Source organism: Octodon degus, unplaced genomic scaffold (assembly GCF_000260255.1).
Source record: "Octodon degus isolate 3935 unplaced genomic scaffold, OctDeg1.0 scaffold00102, whole genome shotgun sequence".
NCBI lineage: Eukaryota > Metazoa > Chordata > Mammalia > Rodentia > Octodontidae > Octodon > Octodon degus.
Window position 1 is genome coordinate 5249412 of NW_004524678.1, and position 20311 is coordinate 5269722.

Sequence of the window (20311 nt, forward strand, 5' to 3'; positions counted from 1 at the left end):
ATTCATTGACACAAAACAATGCTTTCAGGGTCATTGTGACCACTACCCAAACTAAATTCCCGGGGCTTTGTTTTAGTTTCTGGTTATCTTGCACCTGAGTACCTGCAGGCAACCTTGCATAGCCCGAGGTTACAAGAAGTTAAATCCCATTTAGTTTCCTTATGAAGTCATCTCTGTAATCTAACTTTGTTTACAGGGATTGGTTAGGTAGGAATTTTATCTAGCAAACAGCAAGTAACAGCTATTTACTAAAGTAACTAAGTAACTATTTACTAAACAACTTAGAACAATGGTGAGTATACATTTTTACAGAACAGAAAACACAAGGTTTACGTTTATAGTCTAAAATGTAAGTTGACCCATTACACCCACAAGAGAGAGTCAGCTAGCAAATCCCAAATCACAGCTGTGGGAACTTTAATAGAGTGACTTCTTGTTACTTCTACTTTATTTTAAAATTTTTAATTTGTGCTGGGGATTCAAACATTGGGCCTCACTCGTGCTAGGCAAGTGCTGTACCACCAAGCTAGCTATCCCTCTAGCCCTAAATTTTATTTTATAAATTACAGTAAAGTATTCCATCCCTTATGCTATATTCTTAAAAGCAAGTTCATAGCCACAGCCCACACTCAAGGGGAAGGACTGGCACACAGGTGTGAATACCAGGGGGTATGGATTTGTTAGAAGTCTGCCTACCAGGTATGTGAAACTACTATTGAATGATTGAATTTCTTTCTTTTTTTGCGGAACCGGGGATTGAACTCAGGCCCTTGCGCTTGTCAGGGAAGCACGCTTATTCCACTGAGCTATCTCCCCAGCCCCTTGAATTTCATTTGTGAAAAGGATTTGCAGAAAGAAGTGCCACTAGAATATGTACAAACTGCTCTAAAGCAGGAAGGGCTTCACTGCAGAATCAGATAGGGCTGAGTGTCAAAGGCTGGACAGGACCAGGTTAGATGGGGAGAAGGCTGGAAATAAATGACCTAACCCCCGAAGCTGATAAGTGAGCGCCAGGGAGCCCGGAGGAAGGCTGGAGATGTTGGATGAGCCAGTGACAGATGGTGAGAGCCAGGTCCTCAATGGCTTGACAAGCTTTGGTCTGTCCTGAGATCTGTCATGCAAACTGTGTGTAACTTTAGGGATCAGTGGACAAATACTCATGGGGCACTTTCAAGTGTACTTAGTACCCTGCTAAAGGATGACACAGTTCCACTTCTCAAGTTATCTATAATAACCCAGTTCTCAATACCTACAATAAATAGAGACGTGGCACCCTCATACCCAAAGTCAGTAAGCACCCTGAAAGATAGAATAATGTCATGACCAGAATAATAATATTGGTTGTTGTATGTTATGGGTCAGTACCGAAAGAAACGACGAGAAGACCTGATGAATGTAGCTTCAGAGGGCTCACTGAGATTAGTCTCTCTCCAAGTGAGCCCAGAGCCTCGAAGCATCTCACATTTATTGAGGGGTAAAGGCAGACTAAGGAATGTGCATAATTACTTAAGTGAGTACAAACTACTATCTCTGTTGACTTCCACCATTTGCCTAACACTAGGCTCACACAAGTGCTAGCTGGTAACATCCCAAGCTAGGGATCAAAGGACAGGGCGCCTGCAGGAGAAGCTGTTGTCTACAGCCTTGAAGCCCAGCTTTCGGAGAAGTTACAAACAACAGACAGCAGCTCTCCTGGGCTCTGTCTATTGTTCCCTGCTTTCTTGGGACATTAGGCTTTTGTCTCAAATCTGTATTTCTATAATTGATGAAAGAGTAAGGCAGTGTGCTGCAAATACAGTGGTATCTAACTAGCTAAGCATTCTGAGCACTGTTGGTATTCAGATTTCATTTTAATATGAATGTAGCTTCTGTGATTATATTCATTGAATTTTGCAGACTTTTTTCTAACTTTAAAATTAAAAATGGATTAAATGACTAGAATTAGGGTAAATGCATTATCAACTTAAGTATGTCGATGTTCCATATGTTCAGGACGTGGTGCTTGAAATCAAGGCAGACAAATTCTGGGCCTTAAGTGTAAGGTAATAAGTTTTATAGTGTAATATGAAATACCAAACTTAAGGTACCATATATCCAAGTGTGATTTTTTTTTTTTTTTTTTAATATGAAATTGAACTCAGGACCTTGCACTTGCCAGGCAGACACTGTGCTGCTGAGCTATAATCCTGGCCCCTTGTAAGTGTGATTTTGAATAATTACAAAAAGGGGAGAGTACAGCAGGTGGGGCTGCACTGGGAAGGCTCCTTAGGTGGAGGATGTGACTTGGGGCCTTAACAGTGGTTCTACCAGTAAGGGAGAAAAGGACTTTTCCTCAGAAAATGCAGAAAAGCTGAGTAGGAGGAATGAGTGGATCTTAATTTCAGTATGAACTGATCAATGACTGGCTTCTCCTTTTCTCTGTCTTACCAGAGAAGCTATTAAGTACCTCACAGAAGCTCTGCAGTCTGTCAATGAATTAGAGCTTGAAGATACTCTGGAAAAGATCATTGATGCAGTCGAAAAGCAGCCCTGTAAGTAGTAGTTTCTGAGAACTCTTAAGTTGTTAACCTAGCTCTGCATCTTGGCTAGATTTATAGATTTTAGTCATTTTCAGACAGGGTCTTGCTATGCAGTTCAGGCTGGCCTTGAGCTCACTTTGTAGCCCAGGCTGGTCTCGAGCCACAACAGTCCTCCCACCTTAGCCTCCGAGTGCTGGAATTACGGGCGTGAGGCACTAAGCCTGGCAATAGATTTTATTAAAAAGAAGCGGAGGATGCAGTATTAAGGTATTCCAGTATGGTATGGGAGCATTTCTTCCCAAAAGATTTGTTCAGTTTTCACCTCAGGATGTTCCCCAGAAAAACTTTTACCTTTTACTATCTTGGGGGCGCCAGCACAGGATCTTTTCTGAATTTGATCTGGTCCTTTGAGGTCACTCCTCTCTGTACACCTCTTACTCTGTCTTAAGTTAGGCGTTCCAAGCTAACTTGCGGGGGAGAGGAGAAAAGTGTGCAAGATTGGTTCTTTCTTCGGAGATCTTTTGATTAAATACCTCAATACCACAAACATGAGTCTGCAAAGCAGAAATGCTGTTTTCTTTCAGGAAAAAAAAAAAAAATCCACTCTTCTTAGTGCCCAGAAGGCTAGCAGTCAGTGTGGCTCACTTTCTTGTTTTCTGGTATAGACTACTTATGTAGGAAGTAGTTTATTCTACAATATAGGGGGAAGTGTTACATCTCCTTTTCATTTCTCAAGGCAGAATTCTAAATATACCCTTGTTTAAAACATTTCTTTAGAACTGAAAATTTAGAAAATAATATCAAGAATTATTATTTGTGTTAATTATGCATTAATTGAAGATAGCACATACTGTTTTCCTGAAGATGTCTCAGAGTGGTGAAGGGGCTCACTTTGAGATCAGGCCTGGATTTGTTTTGTTTTCTGCCTCTTCTAGTGTGTTCTTGGGGGCTTGTAAAACTTTTCAAAGTTACATTTTTTCCAGCTACATATAGGATATGGGAGTACTATCACCAGTGTTATAGAGAACATTGTTTAATGGAGTAGTGCTTTGAATACTAAGCACAGTGCCACACGTTTATTAAATACTTCATAAATGGAACTTTATCATTACTGCTTCTACTAGAACTAATTTTTATGCCTGCTGTCTGAAACTTGTGATCTTGAACTTCTCTTTCAGTGTCATCAAACATGATCGAACGACCTGCAGTGGAGGCCGCAGTCCAGGAGTGCAGTCATTCAGCTGAGGAAACGCTGTATGTGCATGAAGTGAACCCTTTTCTCTGTTGGAGCTGTTACTGACTGCTTCTTTTTAACTATTTGTTAGGGATATAATTGGTAAACATTTCTACAATGGTCATTCTTGTTATTTGGATTTTTTTTTGCAAGTGATGGCCTACATGATCAACCATGTTTTTAAATGACTCATCTTTTTTATGTTTTCCCAAGGTGTGTTTGTATAGTTAATTGATTTTTGCTGCTTTGTCCAACCAACCGGACTTCATATTCTGTATGATGCTGGCGAATTGAACTGAGACTCCGGAGTATAATTTACTTTTTTTTTTCAACCATCGGGGGAGTCAAGGGGCTCTAAGTCCAACCACGAAGAGGGCTTTCAGAACCAAGAGAGCGCCCCAGGGCCTCACCCTGTTTTTATTCAGTGGGGGAGTGGCTTGAGGAGGATTGACTGAGAATTGTGGGAAATAGGTGATCATTGTGAGCATAATTTACTTTTGCTCTTAGGAAAATACTGAGCTTGAAGAAGTTCACTGACTTAACTTGGTCACACTGTGAATGGCAGAAAGGGTAAAACCATAGTACAGAACTGTTTTCACTCTCCAATATTTTTTCTAGCTGTTTTTTTTTTTTTTTTGGCGGAACCAGGGATTGAACTCAGGCCTATGTGCTTGCCAGGCAAGCATTTATTCTACTGAGCCACCTCCCTGGCCCCACTCTCCAATATTTTTAAGTGTAGAAATTTATATAGCAGCACTTTGGGAAGTGCTATTTCTGAATGTTTCGTTTTCCCCTTCCTCATAGTACTTTGAAATTCATGGGATTTAACTGTCAGGAAAACATCTGGGGAAATAAGCAGGAAGGCAGTTTTAACTTTAGTAGTTCTTTCTTATTTGAGGTAGTAGAGATGGTTGAAAGGAGTTTTGACCCTTACTATGGCCAGCAGTTTTTCCCTTTCAGAATTTATTAGAACTGCTAAAAATAGAGAAGTTGAAGAGTTTTGATTTTATTCTCACAAACTCTTTTAAAATAGAGTATAGTGACATGCCATGAAAGTCATCCACAGAAATTCAAAATGGTCATACTGAGGTATAAATACTATAATCCTGAAATAGACTGTACCTGTTATTTACTGTGAAGTTAATCTGCTGTTTCTGTCAGCTATTTATTTACATAGATAGTCCCAGATCCTTGCAGCTCCAGTCAGGCAGAGTCATTATATTCCAGCACAAGAGAGATGCTCTCAGTTGTACACGTGAAGAAATGGCCTGCCTTTTCTTCATAACGTGCTGAGCTTAATCCACTAGAAATTGGTGAGGTTGTGCCTAGAATTTAGGTTTCTACAATGCCAAACATTGTTTGACTTTCTTTACTTATTACAAACAGAATAATGTGATTTATTTACAATTTCTAGTTTGGGAGATAAACATTTAACTGTAAGATTTATTTTTCGTTTGGGGTATTTATTGCAAAAGTGTTGTACATTTTTGAAATTCTTTCAGACATGATTATGTTATTAACAGCATCTGAAATTAAATTATTTTGTTGGTTTTCCATCTCTGACACTATAAATCTCAAGGATTTTGCCAGGCTTTTGAGTGTACTTTTTCTGTTATAAAACTTTCTTGGAACAGGTTTTGCTTAATACTTTAGATTTAAAACATTGTTGGAAATGAATCAGATTTTTTCATGCTTCATATATCATGGCTTTAAAAGGTAGTTATAGGGAGAGGTTTCTTTAGAAGGACTATTTTATACATCTTTTTCGACAGATGAGTTTGCTTTCTTTGCAGATTTTTATTTTATTTAGTACAGGGTCTCACTGCATAGATTGAACTCGCAGTGATTCTCCTGTTTTCAGCCTCCCACGTGCTAGGATTACAGGTGTGTGCGCCACTGCCGCTGCCGCCGCTGCCACCACCAACGCCACCACCACCACCACCACCACCATGCCCAGTCTCAATCTCTGTCTCAGGGCATCCTGGAGGTGGGGCTGGCACAGCACATCAGGGATCGAACCCCAGCCGCTGCGCTCTGCCTAAGCGGACACTTTAGTCCACTGAGCTATCTGGCTGGCCCTTTTTATAGATTCTTAATTAGAGGTTAACTTGAATGATTTTTTTTTTTCCTTGAGAGTATTGAGAACCCTTTCTTGTCTTTTGAAAGGAGAATGTACAAGTTAAAACTTTATCCCTGTGTTGTTTTTGGCAGTATAAGAAATTGTGAGCTGGGGGGCCAGGGAGATGGCTCAGTGGAATAAGCACTTCCCTGGCAAGTGCAAGGGCCTGAGTTCAATCCTCAGTTCTGAAAAAAAAAAAAAAAAAGAAAGAAAGAAATTGTGAGTTGGGTGTGGTTGTAGCATGCCCATCATCCCAGCTACCCAGGAGGCTGAAGCAAAGGGATTATAAATTCAAGACAGCTTGAGCAGGGCCGGTGAGAAAGCTCAGTGGACTAAGTGCCTGCTTAGGCAAATGCAGAGACTGGGGTTTGATCCCTGGCATCATGTGCTGGTCCCACACCTGGGTGTACTGAGCTTAGTACATATTCATAGGATAACTATGAATATGAACTGCCTAGTGAGACCCTGTATCAAATACATAAAATAAAAAGGAAAAAGGAAAAAGGAAAAGAAGGAAGAAAAAAAAAGGAGAGAAGTTATGTGTGTGTGTGACTTGAGAAAATCTGAAAAATAGGTTATATGTGATGTTGAATTGTAATGCCATTTAAATAGTTGTTTTAGTAAACCGGATCTGTGTTTTGGGGATGTTTTTCAGAGAGCATATTTTCAATATCATAGGAGCTTTTGATATTCCACGCTTTGTGTACAATTCAGAAAGAAAAAAATTTCTCCCGTAAGTATACTATTAATTTTAGATTGATTTCAAATTTACTTTTCAACAAATATATAATCTCATTTCAATCTTAGCCTCCCTTTGTGCATTTATAATAGTAAAAAAAGGTATTCCTTTTTCTAGTCTATTAATGACCAACCACCCTGCACCAAATTTATTTGGAACAGCAAGAGATAAAGCAGAGCTGTATCGTGAACGATACACCATTTTGCATCAGGTAAGCTGACAAAAGAAATCAGCAGGTAAACACAGACTCCACTTAGCAAATCTTAGAGGTATGTAGAGGGTAGAATTATGTAGTCCCAAGTTACTCATTCAGTAAACTGTTACTGGGCTCGCTATGGTTGGGACCATAAAGGGAATATAGAGATGCAGAAGATAGTTCTTTTAAACCAGGTGTGGTGTCAAACACCTGTAGTCCTTCCTAGCCCTTTAGGAGGCTGAGGCAGGAGGATTGCAAGTTCAAGTTCTGCCTGGGCATCTTGTCAAGGCCATGTCTCAGAATAAGAAGGGCTGGGGGTGAAGCTCAGTGATGGAGTATATACACATTGTGTTTGACCCCTGTAACAAACACGCACACACAGCACCCTTAATAAAATGATTTTTTTAAAAAGTAGCTGCCATTTAATACATCAATTTGATATTCCAGGTAGTATATTTAGCACTTTACATGCATTATTTGCCTCATTTATTTCTGTAACTCTTAGTAGATGCTTAATTGCTATAATTATCCTTCTTTGAAGCCTGAGGGGTTGAGTAACTTGCCCAGAGATCCCCTCTAGTAGGTAGAGATAGGATTTAAATCCTGTCAGACTCTTGAGCCTGGCCTTTGCCTGCTGTGTTCTTCAGTGTTAGACTTTTAAAGGGAGCAGAGTTGTCTTTGTGCTGTGGGAGAGAAACAGGACGCATTTGGTGGAAGAATTGGGCGGCATGGAGTAGCCATGCCCTGTGGTGGGCGAGGCGGGAGAGGTGGGGTAATAGTGTGCAGAGCCCCAGCACAGGAACGGTGCTGGCTGGGTGCGGAGGTGCTGAGCAGCGGGCACAGCCCTGACTGAGCTTGCACTGGTGAGTGGCAGCCGCTCCACAGGAGCCCTGAAGCCTTGGAGCCCTGAGACCCGGCCACAACTGGGTGCTGTGAACCTCACGGCCAGCACAGCCGAGGGAGAAGCAGCCTGGGTGTGAGGAGAAGGCGGAGAGACGGTGAAGGTTCAAAGGATGAACAGCTCTGGAGTTTGAGGAATTAGGACAGCAGAAAAATGTCAGTGTATTAAATAGGAAAAAGAGAATGTGGCAACCAGTGATGGGTTCATGGGAGCATTGTGAGAGGCTGCTGGAAGAGCATTGTGTGTGTAGTCCAGGACTGAGGAAAGGAGGCAGGATGGGGCTCCGGCTGTGGCAGCCAGAAGAGGCTGGGACCCAGGGCTGGGAGCTGAGAGGAGAGAGGGCAGGGCTGGCCGGGATGGTACTGCCTGGCGTAGCATAGGTTCTAGGGAAGCCAGGAGGTGACCGGGTACAGGTTGGGGACCAGCAGAGCATTTATCTTCTGAGGGTAACTGGTCTCACAGTTTCACACTGAGCCTTCAAAGGAAGTTTACTGCTGCTGCTCACCTAGTACACATTGTGGCCTAGTTTCTTTTCCTCTAATTCTCCCAGATCCAAAACTGAAATATGGTATTTTGAGTAGAGTGGGGAGTGGGGATTGCCCCCAGGACCTGTAGCACTGAGCTACATCCTCAGCTCTTTTTTTATATTTTGAAAAAAGGTCTTTGTTAAATTGCCTGGGCTGGACTGCTTTTTTTAAATTCTCCTCTTTTGAGACTGGGTCTCTATGTAGTTTAGGCTGGCTGTGAGCTTACTTTTTAGCTTAGGCTGGTCCCGAACTCTTTCCAGTGATCTTCTTTTCTCAGCCTCCCCGACTGCTGGGATTACTGGCATGCAGTCCTATGCCCAGCCCACAGCACTCATCACAGCGATGTCTAGTAAATACATTTCTTTTGTTTGTTTGCTCTTGGTGTTTATTAGTTTGTTTGTATTGAGACAGGATCTCCACTGTGTAGCCCAGGCTGGCCTCAGGCTCTTAGTGATCCTCCTGCCTCAGCATCCCAAATGCTGAGGTTATGGGCATGTGCCACCTGGCTCTGCATTTCTTTCTTTAAAATATATTTTAAAGTGTTATATTGTTGTATGTGTTTCAGATATCTTAAAGAGTGCCTGCCTGTAACCCAGCACTCAAAACGCTGAGGCAGGAGGATTGCCCTGAATTTGAGGCCAGCCTGGGTTACATAGTGAGTTCAAGGTCAGCTTGCACTACATGGCAAGACCCTGTCTCAACAAAACAGAACAAAAAACCAAAATAGTGTTTTAAAGTTTTATGTTGTTTTGAGTGTGGGGCCCAGACCTTCTGAGCTTCATTTTTGTCACCTGTACCATGAAAAGGTAGCATTTCAAGCCACACATATTTTCATTGCAATTAGCCTTCTGAAAACAAATTTGATTTTATTGTTGTCCTACTTCAGACTCTTTGCTTTCTGTTGTTTATAGTATACATTCCTTGAATTAGGATACAAGATCTATATTATAAGGGCTCTTTTTTTTTTTTTTATGTATTTGATACAGGATCTTACTACAAAGCTTGGACTGAGAGGGCTTTTTTTTTTTTTGGCGAACCGGGCATTGAACTCAGGCCCTTATGCTTGCCAGAGAAGCGCTTATTCCACTGAGCCATCTACCCCTTGTAAGGGCTTTTTTAATTTGAAGTTAGAGCAACTCAGCTGATTGAATCTGAAAAAGGAGTATGTTAGTTTAAAAAGAGTATGTCAGTGACCGAGAAGTCTAGAGGCCTGCTGGTTTCCAGAATGACTGGCCCCAGGTGCTGGTCCTAGGCATCTGTTGTTTTCTTTCTTTGTTTCTTTTTTTTTTTTTTTTTTTTTTTTTTTTTACAGTTTCAAAGCTGATTAATAGGACAGTTTCAATAATTAATACATTGTACATTGTTATCTTCTCAGTGGTTATCCATAGTCTAAGAAGCAGACAGGATATCCTGTCCAAACACTATTAGTACATCTCTTTCTTCTCACTGAATTAAGTGAAAGTAGCTGTATATTTATCCTGTTTTGTATATATAAATACAAAATGATCTTTCCTTTGTATCCCTTTTTTTTTTCCCCTGTCAGAGGTGCATATTCTATTGGCATCTAAATACCATAGGTGTTTGAATTCCGCTAAACAATCCAACACTGTCTAGCAATCTATAATATTAGTGGGTTATCCTCAGAAGTTACTGACTTGAGCCTTTTATAGCTCATCGTATTAATATGGCTTTATTATTTTTTTGTGGAACCGGGGATTGAACTCAGGCCCTTGCGCTTGCCAGGGAAGTGCTTATTCCACTGAGCCATCTCCCTGGCCCCTATGGCTTTACTTTATTTTTTTTATTTTTTATTTATTTGTGTGTGTGTGTGTGTGTGTGTGTGGCCAGCTCAACCCACCAGGGGGCGGCCCTGGCTGGCATGTGGTGCTGGGGGATCGAACCGCGGTCCCTGTGCCTTGCCAAGCTTGTTCCAAGTAGGTGCCTTAGACCACTGAGCCATCTCACCAGCCCCTATGGCTTTACTTTATATACCTCGTTTTTATACTTTTCTGCTGGATGTTTAAGACCAAGATATAGCAAGACCTATATAATAAATGTAACTTTTGTATCTGATAAGGTGAGTCAAGTACTCTCAGGATTTATCCTGTAGCCCTGTATCGCACTTTGTAGATCCTTTGTCAGTGTCAGTCATAGGATGAGTCACGGCCATTGCTTGACCAGTTTGCTCTCTGTGAAAGCCTGAGAAAGTGTTTTTTCTCTCCATGTAACTCTCCTTAGGCTCACTATACATCGATCACATTCCTCTGTGGCTCCATAATCTTGATCAGAAAATTTGGAGCACAACTGAGTTACATGTTCTTACAGTACAGGTTCTCCTATGTCCTGAGTCTACACTGACCTTGAAAGGCTAGGGCCAAAATGTTGGCTGACCTTGCAGCCTTCCTTTTCTCCAATTTTGAACTGCTAACTTAGATTGTTAACCCTCCAGAAGAGAAACTTATTACTAACCTGCAATATATGCAGTTCAGTTTACCCTGTCTAAATATCAGACATCTTTGGCATATCATGGAACAGGTATTTTCCATCAAATATTGATATGTTGAACTTTAAGTCCTTACGGAATATGAAGGAAAAATAATTTTGTAAAAATAGAAATAAGCATTAACATATTTTTACAAAGAAATTTAGAAATCTATCCATATACAGAACTGTAACAGGACAGACCTGTGACATTTTTTTTCTTGTGTCTTTTTTTTTTCAATTTATTACCCTTAAAAAAAAAAAACCTTTACTTGAGAGACATTATGGCAATAAATGGTATGTCATGACAAGAAATACATATTTAGAAGACCAGGATGGCATGCATTCCAAGGGTGACACCTCTATTACACATTGCCATCTTCAGTGCAGCCGCCTGGCTCACAGGCACCAGCATATACAGTTAGACAGGCACCAGCATATACAGTTAGTCAGGGTGAGAGTCTCACCAGCCAACCGCTAGTCTCAAAAACCTGCTGATGTACCCAGGATCACTGCCCCACCCATCTCAGTGTACAAATGTATGGCTTTGCCCCTGTCATGTTTCCCAGCTTTTTCCTTGCCCACTCCTCATTGACCAGTCCTCAAGTTCTCACTTTCCTTTTATTTGTGTTGTAACTTTTTATATGTAATTCCTCTTTTAAGTTCTTATACTAGGGAGACAATACGATATTTACAGATGTGCTCTGGTTTCTTTCACTTATATCTTCAAGTGGCAGGAACCAGGGATTGAACTCAGGCCCTTGGGCTTGCCAGGCACGTGCTTATTCAGCTGAGCTGTCTTCCCAGCCCCTCATCTGTCTTTCTCGCCCAGCTCTTTTTAATACTTGACTGTGTTTTCAAATAACTGTCCTTCAAGAAGTGATAAAAATTGTACTAGCAGCCCTAGTAACTCTCAGAAGGAGAGTCCTCTTCCTCTAATCTAGAAAAGCTGAGTGTATCTTGTATTGGCCTAGCTTGAGGCGCTTGCTCAGCCGCCAGTCTGTCACTGGCCACAGATGAGCACTTTTACTGTCTGAGCCTCCTGGGCTGTTGTAGCGGAGGGACGCGTGTCAGGTAAGGTCAGCTGCAGGCGTGAAGGGAGATGGCTCCCCCGGTAGCTGCCCCTCCTAGTTTCTTCCTTGTCTGGTGTTCTGCCCTGTATACCGTACACCACCATGTCATGACTCTAAACTGCAGTTTTGCACACATTCCTTTATTCTGATCCTTCTGTGGACACCCCCGTTTGTTTGCCTGAGATGTCTGTGTTCTTTGCCAGCCAGGTTTTATTTATCATGTAGGATCTTGTGAAATGACTGTTGGCCCAGCGCACAGTGCAGCCTCAGAGTACCCTGTGGTGTGGTCTCTCACTGGTCTCCGTGCTCAACTTTTTCATGAATTTTCAGTTTCTAATATTACTTTACTAGACATCTGTATGTTGTACTGTTATTTGCATTTTCAAATTTGTAGCAAATAGGTAATAGTAACAGTTTAAAGACAGTGTTTGGTCTATTTTAATGAATCTTAGTTTTAAATGTCAGTTTCAATAATTCAAGTGAATCTTTCTTTTTTATAGAGGACCCACAGACATGAATTATTTACTCCTCCAGTGATCGGTTCTCACCCTGATGAAATGGGAAGCAAATTCCAGGTTAGACCATTATCCTAATTATTGAGGGGTTGTAAGTATACAAGACTAATATATATTACTTAATTTTGGTTCGCCAAATTCTGAATGCAGTTAAACTACTGCACTTGAGCTAACTGGAGCGGCTGTGCGACTGCTGAGCCTGCGCGTGCACAGGGCCTGTCTTGTGCTTGCTCCCCGCCACACCACGCCTCGGCTGCCAGCTTCATGTGCCGGCTGCCTCACTGGCGTCCGGGGGACTTTCCCACACTGTCCTTGCTGCCCTCCTCTAACACAGCGCTGGTCCCTGTCACGAGCACACATCCTTGCATACTTGTTCAGCTAACACATGTCCCCTAATTTGGAGCGAAAACTTTGTTTAAGGTACTAAGGAAATGCTGGGTTAGTTCCCCAGCATCAAAAAAAGGGAACCAGACAACAAGAAAATAAACGAAAGAAGACACTAAGAAAGCATTTATAGAATGAATACAAGACCATGTCCTGCTGAGGGCTGGAGATAGCTGAGGAACACATGGTAAAAGAAATGCTCCTTCCCCTTTTATACTGTTACACTTTGGAAAGCAGGTGCCAGGGCATCTACTGTTGCAGTGACACGGCTGGCGCTGGTCGCTGTGCTATGGCTTTGTCTCTCCTCGCCAGCGTGTAGAATGTTGGTGCTTCTGTCTAGGCCTCACCAGTTCTGTGAGGCTTTGAAGAGGCCCAGACTCTTGAAACTTACACCTTCTTCACCACAGTAAATCAGAACTCATAGCATGAAAGTGGTCTGTTAGAAACACCAATAGTGGTAATGTTCAGGGGAGTAGGTAAAAGCAGCACTACAGGGAGGAAGCATTTATAGTGTTTAATAGTTTCTTTTAACTGCTCTTAGAAGAGGAATTAACTTTCGAAAATTGACGTTACTGGGCCAGGCATAGTCGTGCACCCCTGTAATCCCAGTGTTCAGGAGGCTGAGGCACAAGTATCACCATGAATTTGATGCCAGTCTGGATTAACAGTGAGTTCAAGGGGCTGGGAAGATGGCTCAGCAGAATAAGCGCTTCCCTGGCAAGAACATGGGCCTGAGTTCAATCCCCGTTTCTACAAAAAAAACAAAACAAAACAAAACCCAGTGAGTTCAAGGCCATCCTGATCTGCATAATGGGATCCTGTCTCATAAAATAGAAGGGAGGGAGGCAGGCAGGCAGGCAGGCAGGCAGGCAGGCAGGCGTTATTTATATTTTCCTACCAAAAACCTCTTATCTTTTTCTCATATATATTATATTCTCATGGCAACTCAGATTCTGTTGTTCAGGAGCATTTCTTTTTCTCCTCTTTGCCAAAGCAACTTTGAAGTTTAGCTGAATAATTTATTGTTTTTTGCAGTCTCTTGGTTTAATTCTGCATCTGTGATAGTCCATTTCTTATTTCAATACATTTATAGTAACTAAATAGTAATCTCCCTTGCCAGATTGCAAGTGTGCCCGGCTGGAAATGATCTGTCAAGTTTCAAGTTTTAGGTTTGTGTATTTTAAGTGGAATTATATTACGAGGTAATAGTGATAATAGGGCTGGGTGGAACTGTATATGTCTAGATTTCTTTATTTGTATTTCTAAGTTTCTAGTAAATGAAAAACTCTCTAGGTTACTTATAATACTTAATTCAAGTGCTTGGGGAGGCTGAAAACCGGAGGATCACTACGAATCTGATCTGTGCAGTGAGACCCTGTACTAAATACACTTAAAAAAAAAAAAAAAAACTTAATTCAGTATAAGAACTTTAAAAGTTAAAAAAAAAGGGGGGAGGGCAGTCAAATAGCTCAGCAGATTAAAGCGCCAGCAAGGGCTGGAGAAATAGCTCAGTGGTTATAAGTGCCTGTCTGGCAAGTGCAAGGTCCTGAGTTCGATCGCCAGTACCAAAAATAAATAAAAAAAAATAAAGCGCCCGTAAGCAGGTGCAGGGCTGGGGGTTGGATTCCCTGGGCCTGTTGTACCAGCCCCATCCCTGGGGCGCACTGAGATGGCAATTGAGACTGGGCGTGGTGGCGCATACCTGTAATATCAGCATTTGAGAGGCTGTAAACAGGAGAATCACTTGAATCTGATACCTAGTAATGACACCCTGAACACCCTGTAGACCCTTCCCTAAATACAGAAAAAATAAAATAAAATAAAAAATAAAAATAAAATTACACCATTTGGGGAATGATGACAAGAATAAAATATTTGTATATGTTCAGTACAAACAAAATTTTGTTTTTAAATATTTTTGATGGGAAATAAATACTGTAGAACTCACTGGAACTGGGGAGATGGCTCAGTAGAATAAACACTTGCCTGGCAAGCACAAGGGCCTGAGTTCAGTCCCCGGTTCTGCAAAAACAACAACAACAACAACAACAAAAGAAAACAGAAGTAGAACTCACAGATATAGGTGGCTGTCTAAATGTATATTATTAACATAGATGTAGGGATAGGTATAGAAAAAATTGAATTAATTCTTTAAAATGGTGTCCCAGTTGTTACTGCTTTAACTTTTTGACAAAATTGTAATGGTCAGATGGAGAACGTAAGTAATAATGACAACTGTTCAATGGATTACGTAAAATTAGAATATAACCTTTTAGGGGCCAGGGAGATGGCTCAGTAGAATAAACACTTGCCTTGCAAGCGCAAGGGTCTGAGTTCAATCCCTGGTTCCGCCAAAAAAAAAAAAAAAAAAGAATATAACCTTTTAAAAGCTAATTTTTGAGGGGTACTGATCAATAAAATGAATGTAATTGTTATCCCATATTTTGAAAAAGAAATATGCTAAGTCAGAGTGATATGCCATAAGGTTTTAGTCACTTAGTAAGTTCAAGTTGATAAAGTATTTTATAGTATATAGTGTATAATTTTTATTTTTATTTTTTTATTTTTATTTTTTTATTTTTATTTTTTTTTTTAGTATATAGTGTATAATTTTTAGCCCATCATGAATGTAGTATCTTAGCTTTTGTAAACAAACTTTCTGAGTTTTGATTTTCTGCTGTTAACTAGCTGTAAAAAACAAGATATTCACCCAAAATTTACTTATTTATGAAAAAGTTTCCTTAAAAGAATGCTTTTTTTAATCTGTAAGAACTGTTTGTGCTTTATTTTAGCTTAAAACAATAGAAACTTTACTGGGTAGTACAACCAAGATCGGAGATGTGATTGTTCTTGGAATGATAACCCAGTTAAAAGAGGTAAGTTAAAAGAACTAAGATATATCGTGTACAGATACAGATTCCCTATGATGATTGTGAGCATTGTATATTTCTAAATTGTACCAGTAAGTCACATTTTTTTAGAAAGGGATATGTACATGCATCAGTCTACACATGGGATATAAACATTAGGTACTGCAAGCATGTACTAATAAAATGAAGTTAAACTGAAAAAAAACCGCACAGGTAAGTTAAACTTCAGTAAGCATCAGACTTTTATTTTCAGGCAGGATTAGTGAAGTGCTGGTACTGTGGAGCATTTCCACAGGAAGGTATTCTTCATTGAAAACTCACCTCGTGCACTAAATGACCTTCTCATCAGTGCTTGGTTTCTTTAGTAGACAGCAGAAAGGGGTTTCTCCTCCAGGTGCCCAATTTGCATAGCCTGAAGTTAGCTTCCAGTGGCCTCTCGTTGAACCGAGAGCCGCAGACCACATCCTGGTGTCCTGGCAGCTGGTGGGTTTCCTAGGTGAAGGCACCTGGTGCGGCCCTCTTGTTGCAGCTACCCCAGTGCCTCCAGCCACCTCTTGATCTGCAGCAGCCATTCCTCGGGACACTATGACAGTGCCAAGGTCGCTTAATTCATTAATTCACTTAATTCATTAGTCTGAGGTCGCCAAGCTATTGCTATTAGTGGAAAATACTGGGCTTGGAATTGCTGATATTTAAAAATGTGTTCTTGGAGGGGCCGGGGAGATGGCTCAGTGGAATAAGCGCTTCCCTGGCAAGTGCAAGGGCCTGAGTTCAATCCCCAGTTCCGCAAAAAAAAAAAGTGTTCTTGGCTCTGTTGTCTTCTGTTGTCAGACTTGTTAATATTTTAATTTTTTTCATAATGTTTATTTTTATACAAATGTATATGTATTTCTTTTAATTCTGTTTTAGGGGAAATTTTTTTTGGAAGATCCTACTGGGACAGTACAACTGGATCTTAGTAAAGCTATATCCTACACTTTTGTTTTGTGTTGTTTGCTGAGAATGCTTCTTACTCTGTTGCCCAGGCTGGTCTCAAATTCTTAGGCTTAGGCATCTTGCATCCTCCACCTCCTAAGTCTCTGGGACTGCACCCCCACTCCCTTCACTTTTAAAAATCTGTGTTTTTAAAATTTATGTTACATGAATTAGGGAAATGGAGGCTACACCATCCTTAAATGTACTTATTTGGCTTCCCCAGGGTTCTATATGGTGTTTGCATGAGATAACAGAGATATAATCCTAAACAGACACAGAAGGACTTTGAATCCTGCTTATTTGGAGAATTTCAGATAAACTGATAAAGTTTCTAATAAGCTAAAAATGATCTAAACTGTCAATATTCCCAAGTTACATCTTAAAGTACACATGGGGGCATTAAAACCTAAAATGGTCTATGTTTTAAGTTATTGTTCACAATTTCAAATGGGAAGTCTGAATTTATTACTTAGAAATCTTGGGCTCAGCCGGTGTGTTGACTTTATTGGTGCCTCAAGCACAGTAGTAGAAATATTGTCCTTAGCAGCTGCGCACCAGTTCCATAGCGGTTTATACACAGAGGCGTGCTTTGTCTTGGCAGAAGGTAAGTCAGTGTACTCTTTTCCTGTCTTCAGTGTTAACCAGTGAAAGCATTTCTCTTTGGGTGAGATTTGTTCACATGATATAACTTAGGAGGACACTGATCATGACAGCATGTGTTCCACAACTTAAAGTAACCCAGACTGCTGAAAGGCAGATAGAGACCTTTTGGGATGATAACTGTGTTTTCAAACTAGTAGGGGTAACAACCTGTAAATATACAAAAAACCATGGAGTAGTACACTTTTAAAGGGTGAATTAAATGGTATGTAAACTATCATTAATAAAGTTGGGGAAAAAACCCTGTAGTTTTTATTTGGGTCATAGAATGAAACATTTTCTAGTACATATATATGATATATCTAATTTTTCTGTGCTCCAGCATGTACTATGAAATTAAAAAGGGTAATCCTCAGCACAAAAAAAATAACTTTCTAATTAGTACACTTTTATTTATAGAATTAATTATTATTATTATTTTTTTTGAGACAGGCCTCGCCCTGCAGTCCAGGCTGGCCTCAACCTCACTGTGTAGCCCAGCGTGGCCTGGTGCTGTGGCAATCCTCCTACTTCAACCTCCCAAGTGCTGGAATGACATGTGCGCCACCATGCCCGGCTATTTATAGAATTTATGTGGCTCTGAAGTTGTTAAATGTGGGGCAGTAGGATTGGCAGGTTCTGTAGTTAGTATCAGGGCATGGACTATGGCGTAGGAGTAGCGGTAATGCTTTGAATAACACTTTTGTCCTTGCAAACTAGAGAGTTGGACAAGTGGAAGTGATTTGTGTTTCATCTTTTTTCAGGTTGGTTTGAAGATCAAGTGTTCCATGTCAATGCTTTTGGGTTTCCACCCACCGAGCCCGCAAGTACTACCAGGTATTAAAATGTTTGATTTAGACTACTGGAATTTGATAATACTGAAGGTAGAAAATATATGTTTATGCTAATTATTACAAGATTGAAGGCTTTGTGTTAAGATGGAGAGAACAATGGAAAATGAGAGTTGGAAGCCCCAGTTTCTAAATATATGTAACTCAAGTGGTATATTGGCCTGAGATTAGTTTTAGTAGCAAGTTTGTATGTTTGCTTCACTGGGAGATTTCCAGTGTACTTACCTGTCGATAAGCTTGGGGAGACATGAGATAAAGGAGATAGGAAAACACTTAGACGGATGTAATTATCCTCTTAATATAAAGGTCTTTTGAAAAAACTTATATGAAAGTTATGAGATAGATTATAGCTCCTTGGTAGAAGCAAATGCATCACAAAATTAGAACTGTTCCAAAAGAACCTTTCTGAGTCAAGTGAGTACTGTGTCCCTCTAAGTAAAATTTGAACAAGCTGGATGGACATGGCAGTGCATCTGTAATCTGTAACCCAGCACTTGGTTTTTATTGTTTTAAAACAAGTCCTTTGGGCCAGGAGATAGCTCAGTAGAATAAGCACTTGCCTGGCAAGTGCAGGGTCCTGAGTTCAGTCCCCAGTACCGCAAAATAAAATAAAATAAAATAAAAACAAGTCCATGAATTGGAGGCCAGCCTGGGCAATTTAATACAGTAAAAAAAAAAAAAAAAAATATGGTTAAGAGTTTTAGTTAAGACACTGAAGCCGCAGGATTGCAAGTTTGAGCCCTGCCGGGCAGTTTAGCAAATGAGGCTGTCTCAAAATAAAAGACGACTAGGGATGTACTCAGTGCAAAGGCCCCAGGTTCAATCCCCAGTAACCCCCCCCACACATACACGGAGGGAGTTTTCTTCGTTATGAGTATTACCTTTAATTCTGTCAAACACGGAAACTACTGAGTGCTTGGTATGTATGCACACATACTGTATATATAAATGGATTCTCATTTATACTTATGGATTCTAGCTAAAATCTATCTGTAAACCCATAGGACTGTAAGCATCATAATTTCTTGGTGAAGAGAAAATAAGGTAGAAGACTAATTGTGTTGTAGGCACAATGAATAATTTGAATTGTGAGACATAGCCCAGTGGAGGTGAGACAGGTGACACTGCCCTCTTCTTTTGTCCTCATTAAATAGTGACAGAGGACAGAGAGCCCAGGGCAGCACAAGGTGGCCGCTGAGAAGCTGCAGTGCTGGGGCAAGAGGCCTGCGGTGCAGTCTCTCTCGGCTCTCTGTTTTAGGTCCTCTAAAGCGATGCATGGTGGGCATTCCTTTGTAACCTGTTTCTTTTTTAAATTTAGTAATATGCAGCCAGCACTTTCGATGAGTTGCATGTGTTACTGCATGATTTGTGACATTCAGCCTATCTGTAATTTCTTGGTGTAGCAATATAAGGTAGAAGACAATAATTGTGCTCTAATTACATAGGGCATACTATGGAAATATTAATTTTTTTGGAGGGCCTTCTAATACATCTGTAAAGACTTCTGCAAAACTAAAACAACTTGAAGATGAAAATAAAGACGCCATGTTTGTGTTTATATCTGATGTCTGGTTGGACCAAGTGGAAGTGTTGGAAAAACTTCACACAATGTTTTCTGGTGAGTATTGTCTTTTTTCACCCTTCTTTATTTGAACTGTGGTCAGGGCTCATCTTTTAACACAAATTTCTTTCTGCTGGCGAGTTGTCTACCCCAGCCTTAGCCAGGAGTTCCCCTGAACCCGTGAGTTGGAGGCAACTCATGCAAGAACAAGTTCTTAGCTCAAAATAAAATGAAAAACTAAATTCTTTCTTAAATGTACATTTTTTAGTGTTCTGTTTCTTTTGAAAAAATGAACGTGTAGGGCTGGGGAGATAGCTCAGTAGAATAAGTGCTTGCCTGACAAGCGCAAGGTCCTGAGTTCAATGCCCAATACCACCAAAAAAAAGAGTTTTTTAAAGAAAATTTGAGACTTACATTTTTACATTTGAAAAGTAACTGTTTGTATATGCTTGCGTTTTTGTAACACATTAGAATTAGTCCTGAGCATAGTGTAATAGAGGCAATGGCCAAGAGCTTGGCCTGTGGATACTGACAGAACTGTGGTGACGTGCCTTCCTATTACCTTGCGCAGGTTGTTTAACCTCTCTAAGCCTCAGATTGGAGAGATGTTCTGGGGCTTCATTAAGCACTGCAAGATGTGGCTGTGCTAAGTGCTCAACAAGTAGACATTATTGTTACTATTATTTTAATCAAAATAAGTTGGGATAACTTCATAATAAAAGCACGC

At 40.5% G+C, this 20311-nt stretch overlaps 1 protein-coding gene across 1 annotated transcript in view; it reads left to right on the forward strand.

The window, feature by feature from the left end:
- The first annotated feature begins 1950 nt into the window (after positions 1–1950).
- Positions 1951–20311, forward strand: part of Pole2 (DNA polymerase epsilon 2, accessory subunit) — a 43073-nt gene continuing 24712 nt past the window's right edge. Inside the window, exons 1-11 of the mRNA XM_023723740.1 lie at positions 1951–2042; positions 2431–2531; positions 3698–3773; positions 6528–6605; positions 6729–6822; positions 12290–12364; positions 15481–15564; positions 16468–16524; positions 17089–17137; positions 17937–18009; positions 19469–19641. Coding sequence (XP_023579508.1) covers positions 1951–2042; positions 2431–2531; positions 3698–3773; positions 6528–6605; positions 6729–6822; positions 12290–12364; positions 15481–15564; positions 16468–16524; positions 17089–17137; positions 17937–18009; positions 19469–19641 — 952 coding nt within the window. The remainder of the gene's footprint in view (positions 2043–2430; positions 2532–3697; positions 3774–6527; positions 6606–6728; positions 6823–12289; positions 12365–15480; positions 15565–16467; positions 16525–17088; positions 17138–17936; positions 18010–19468; positions 19642–20311) is intronic.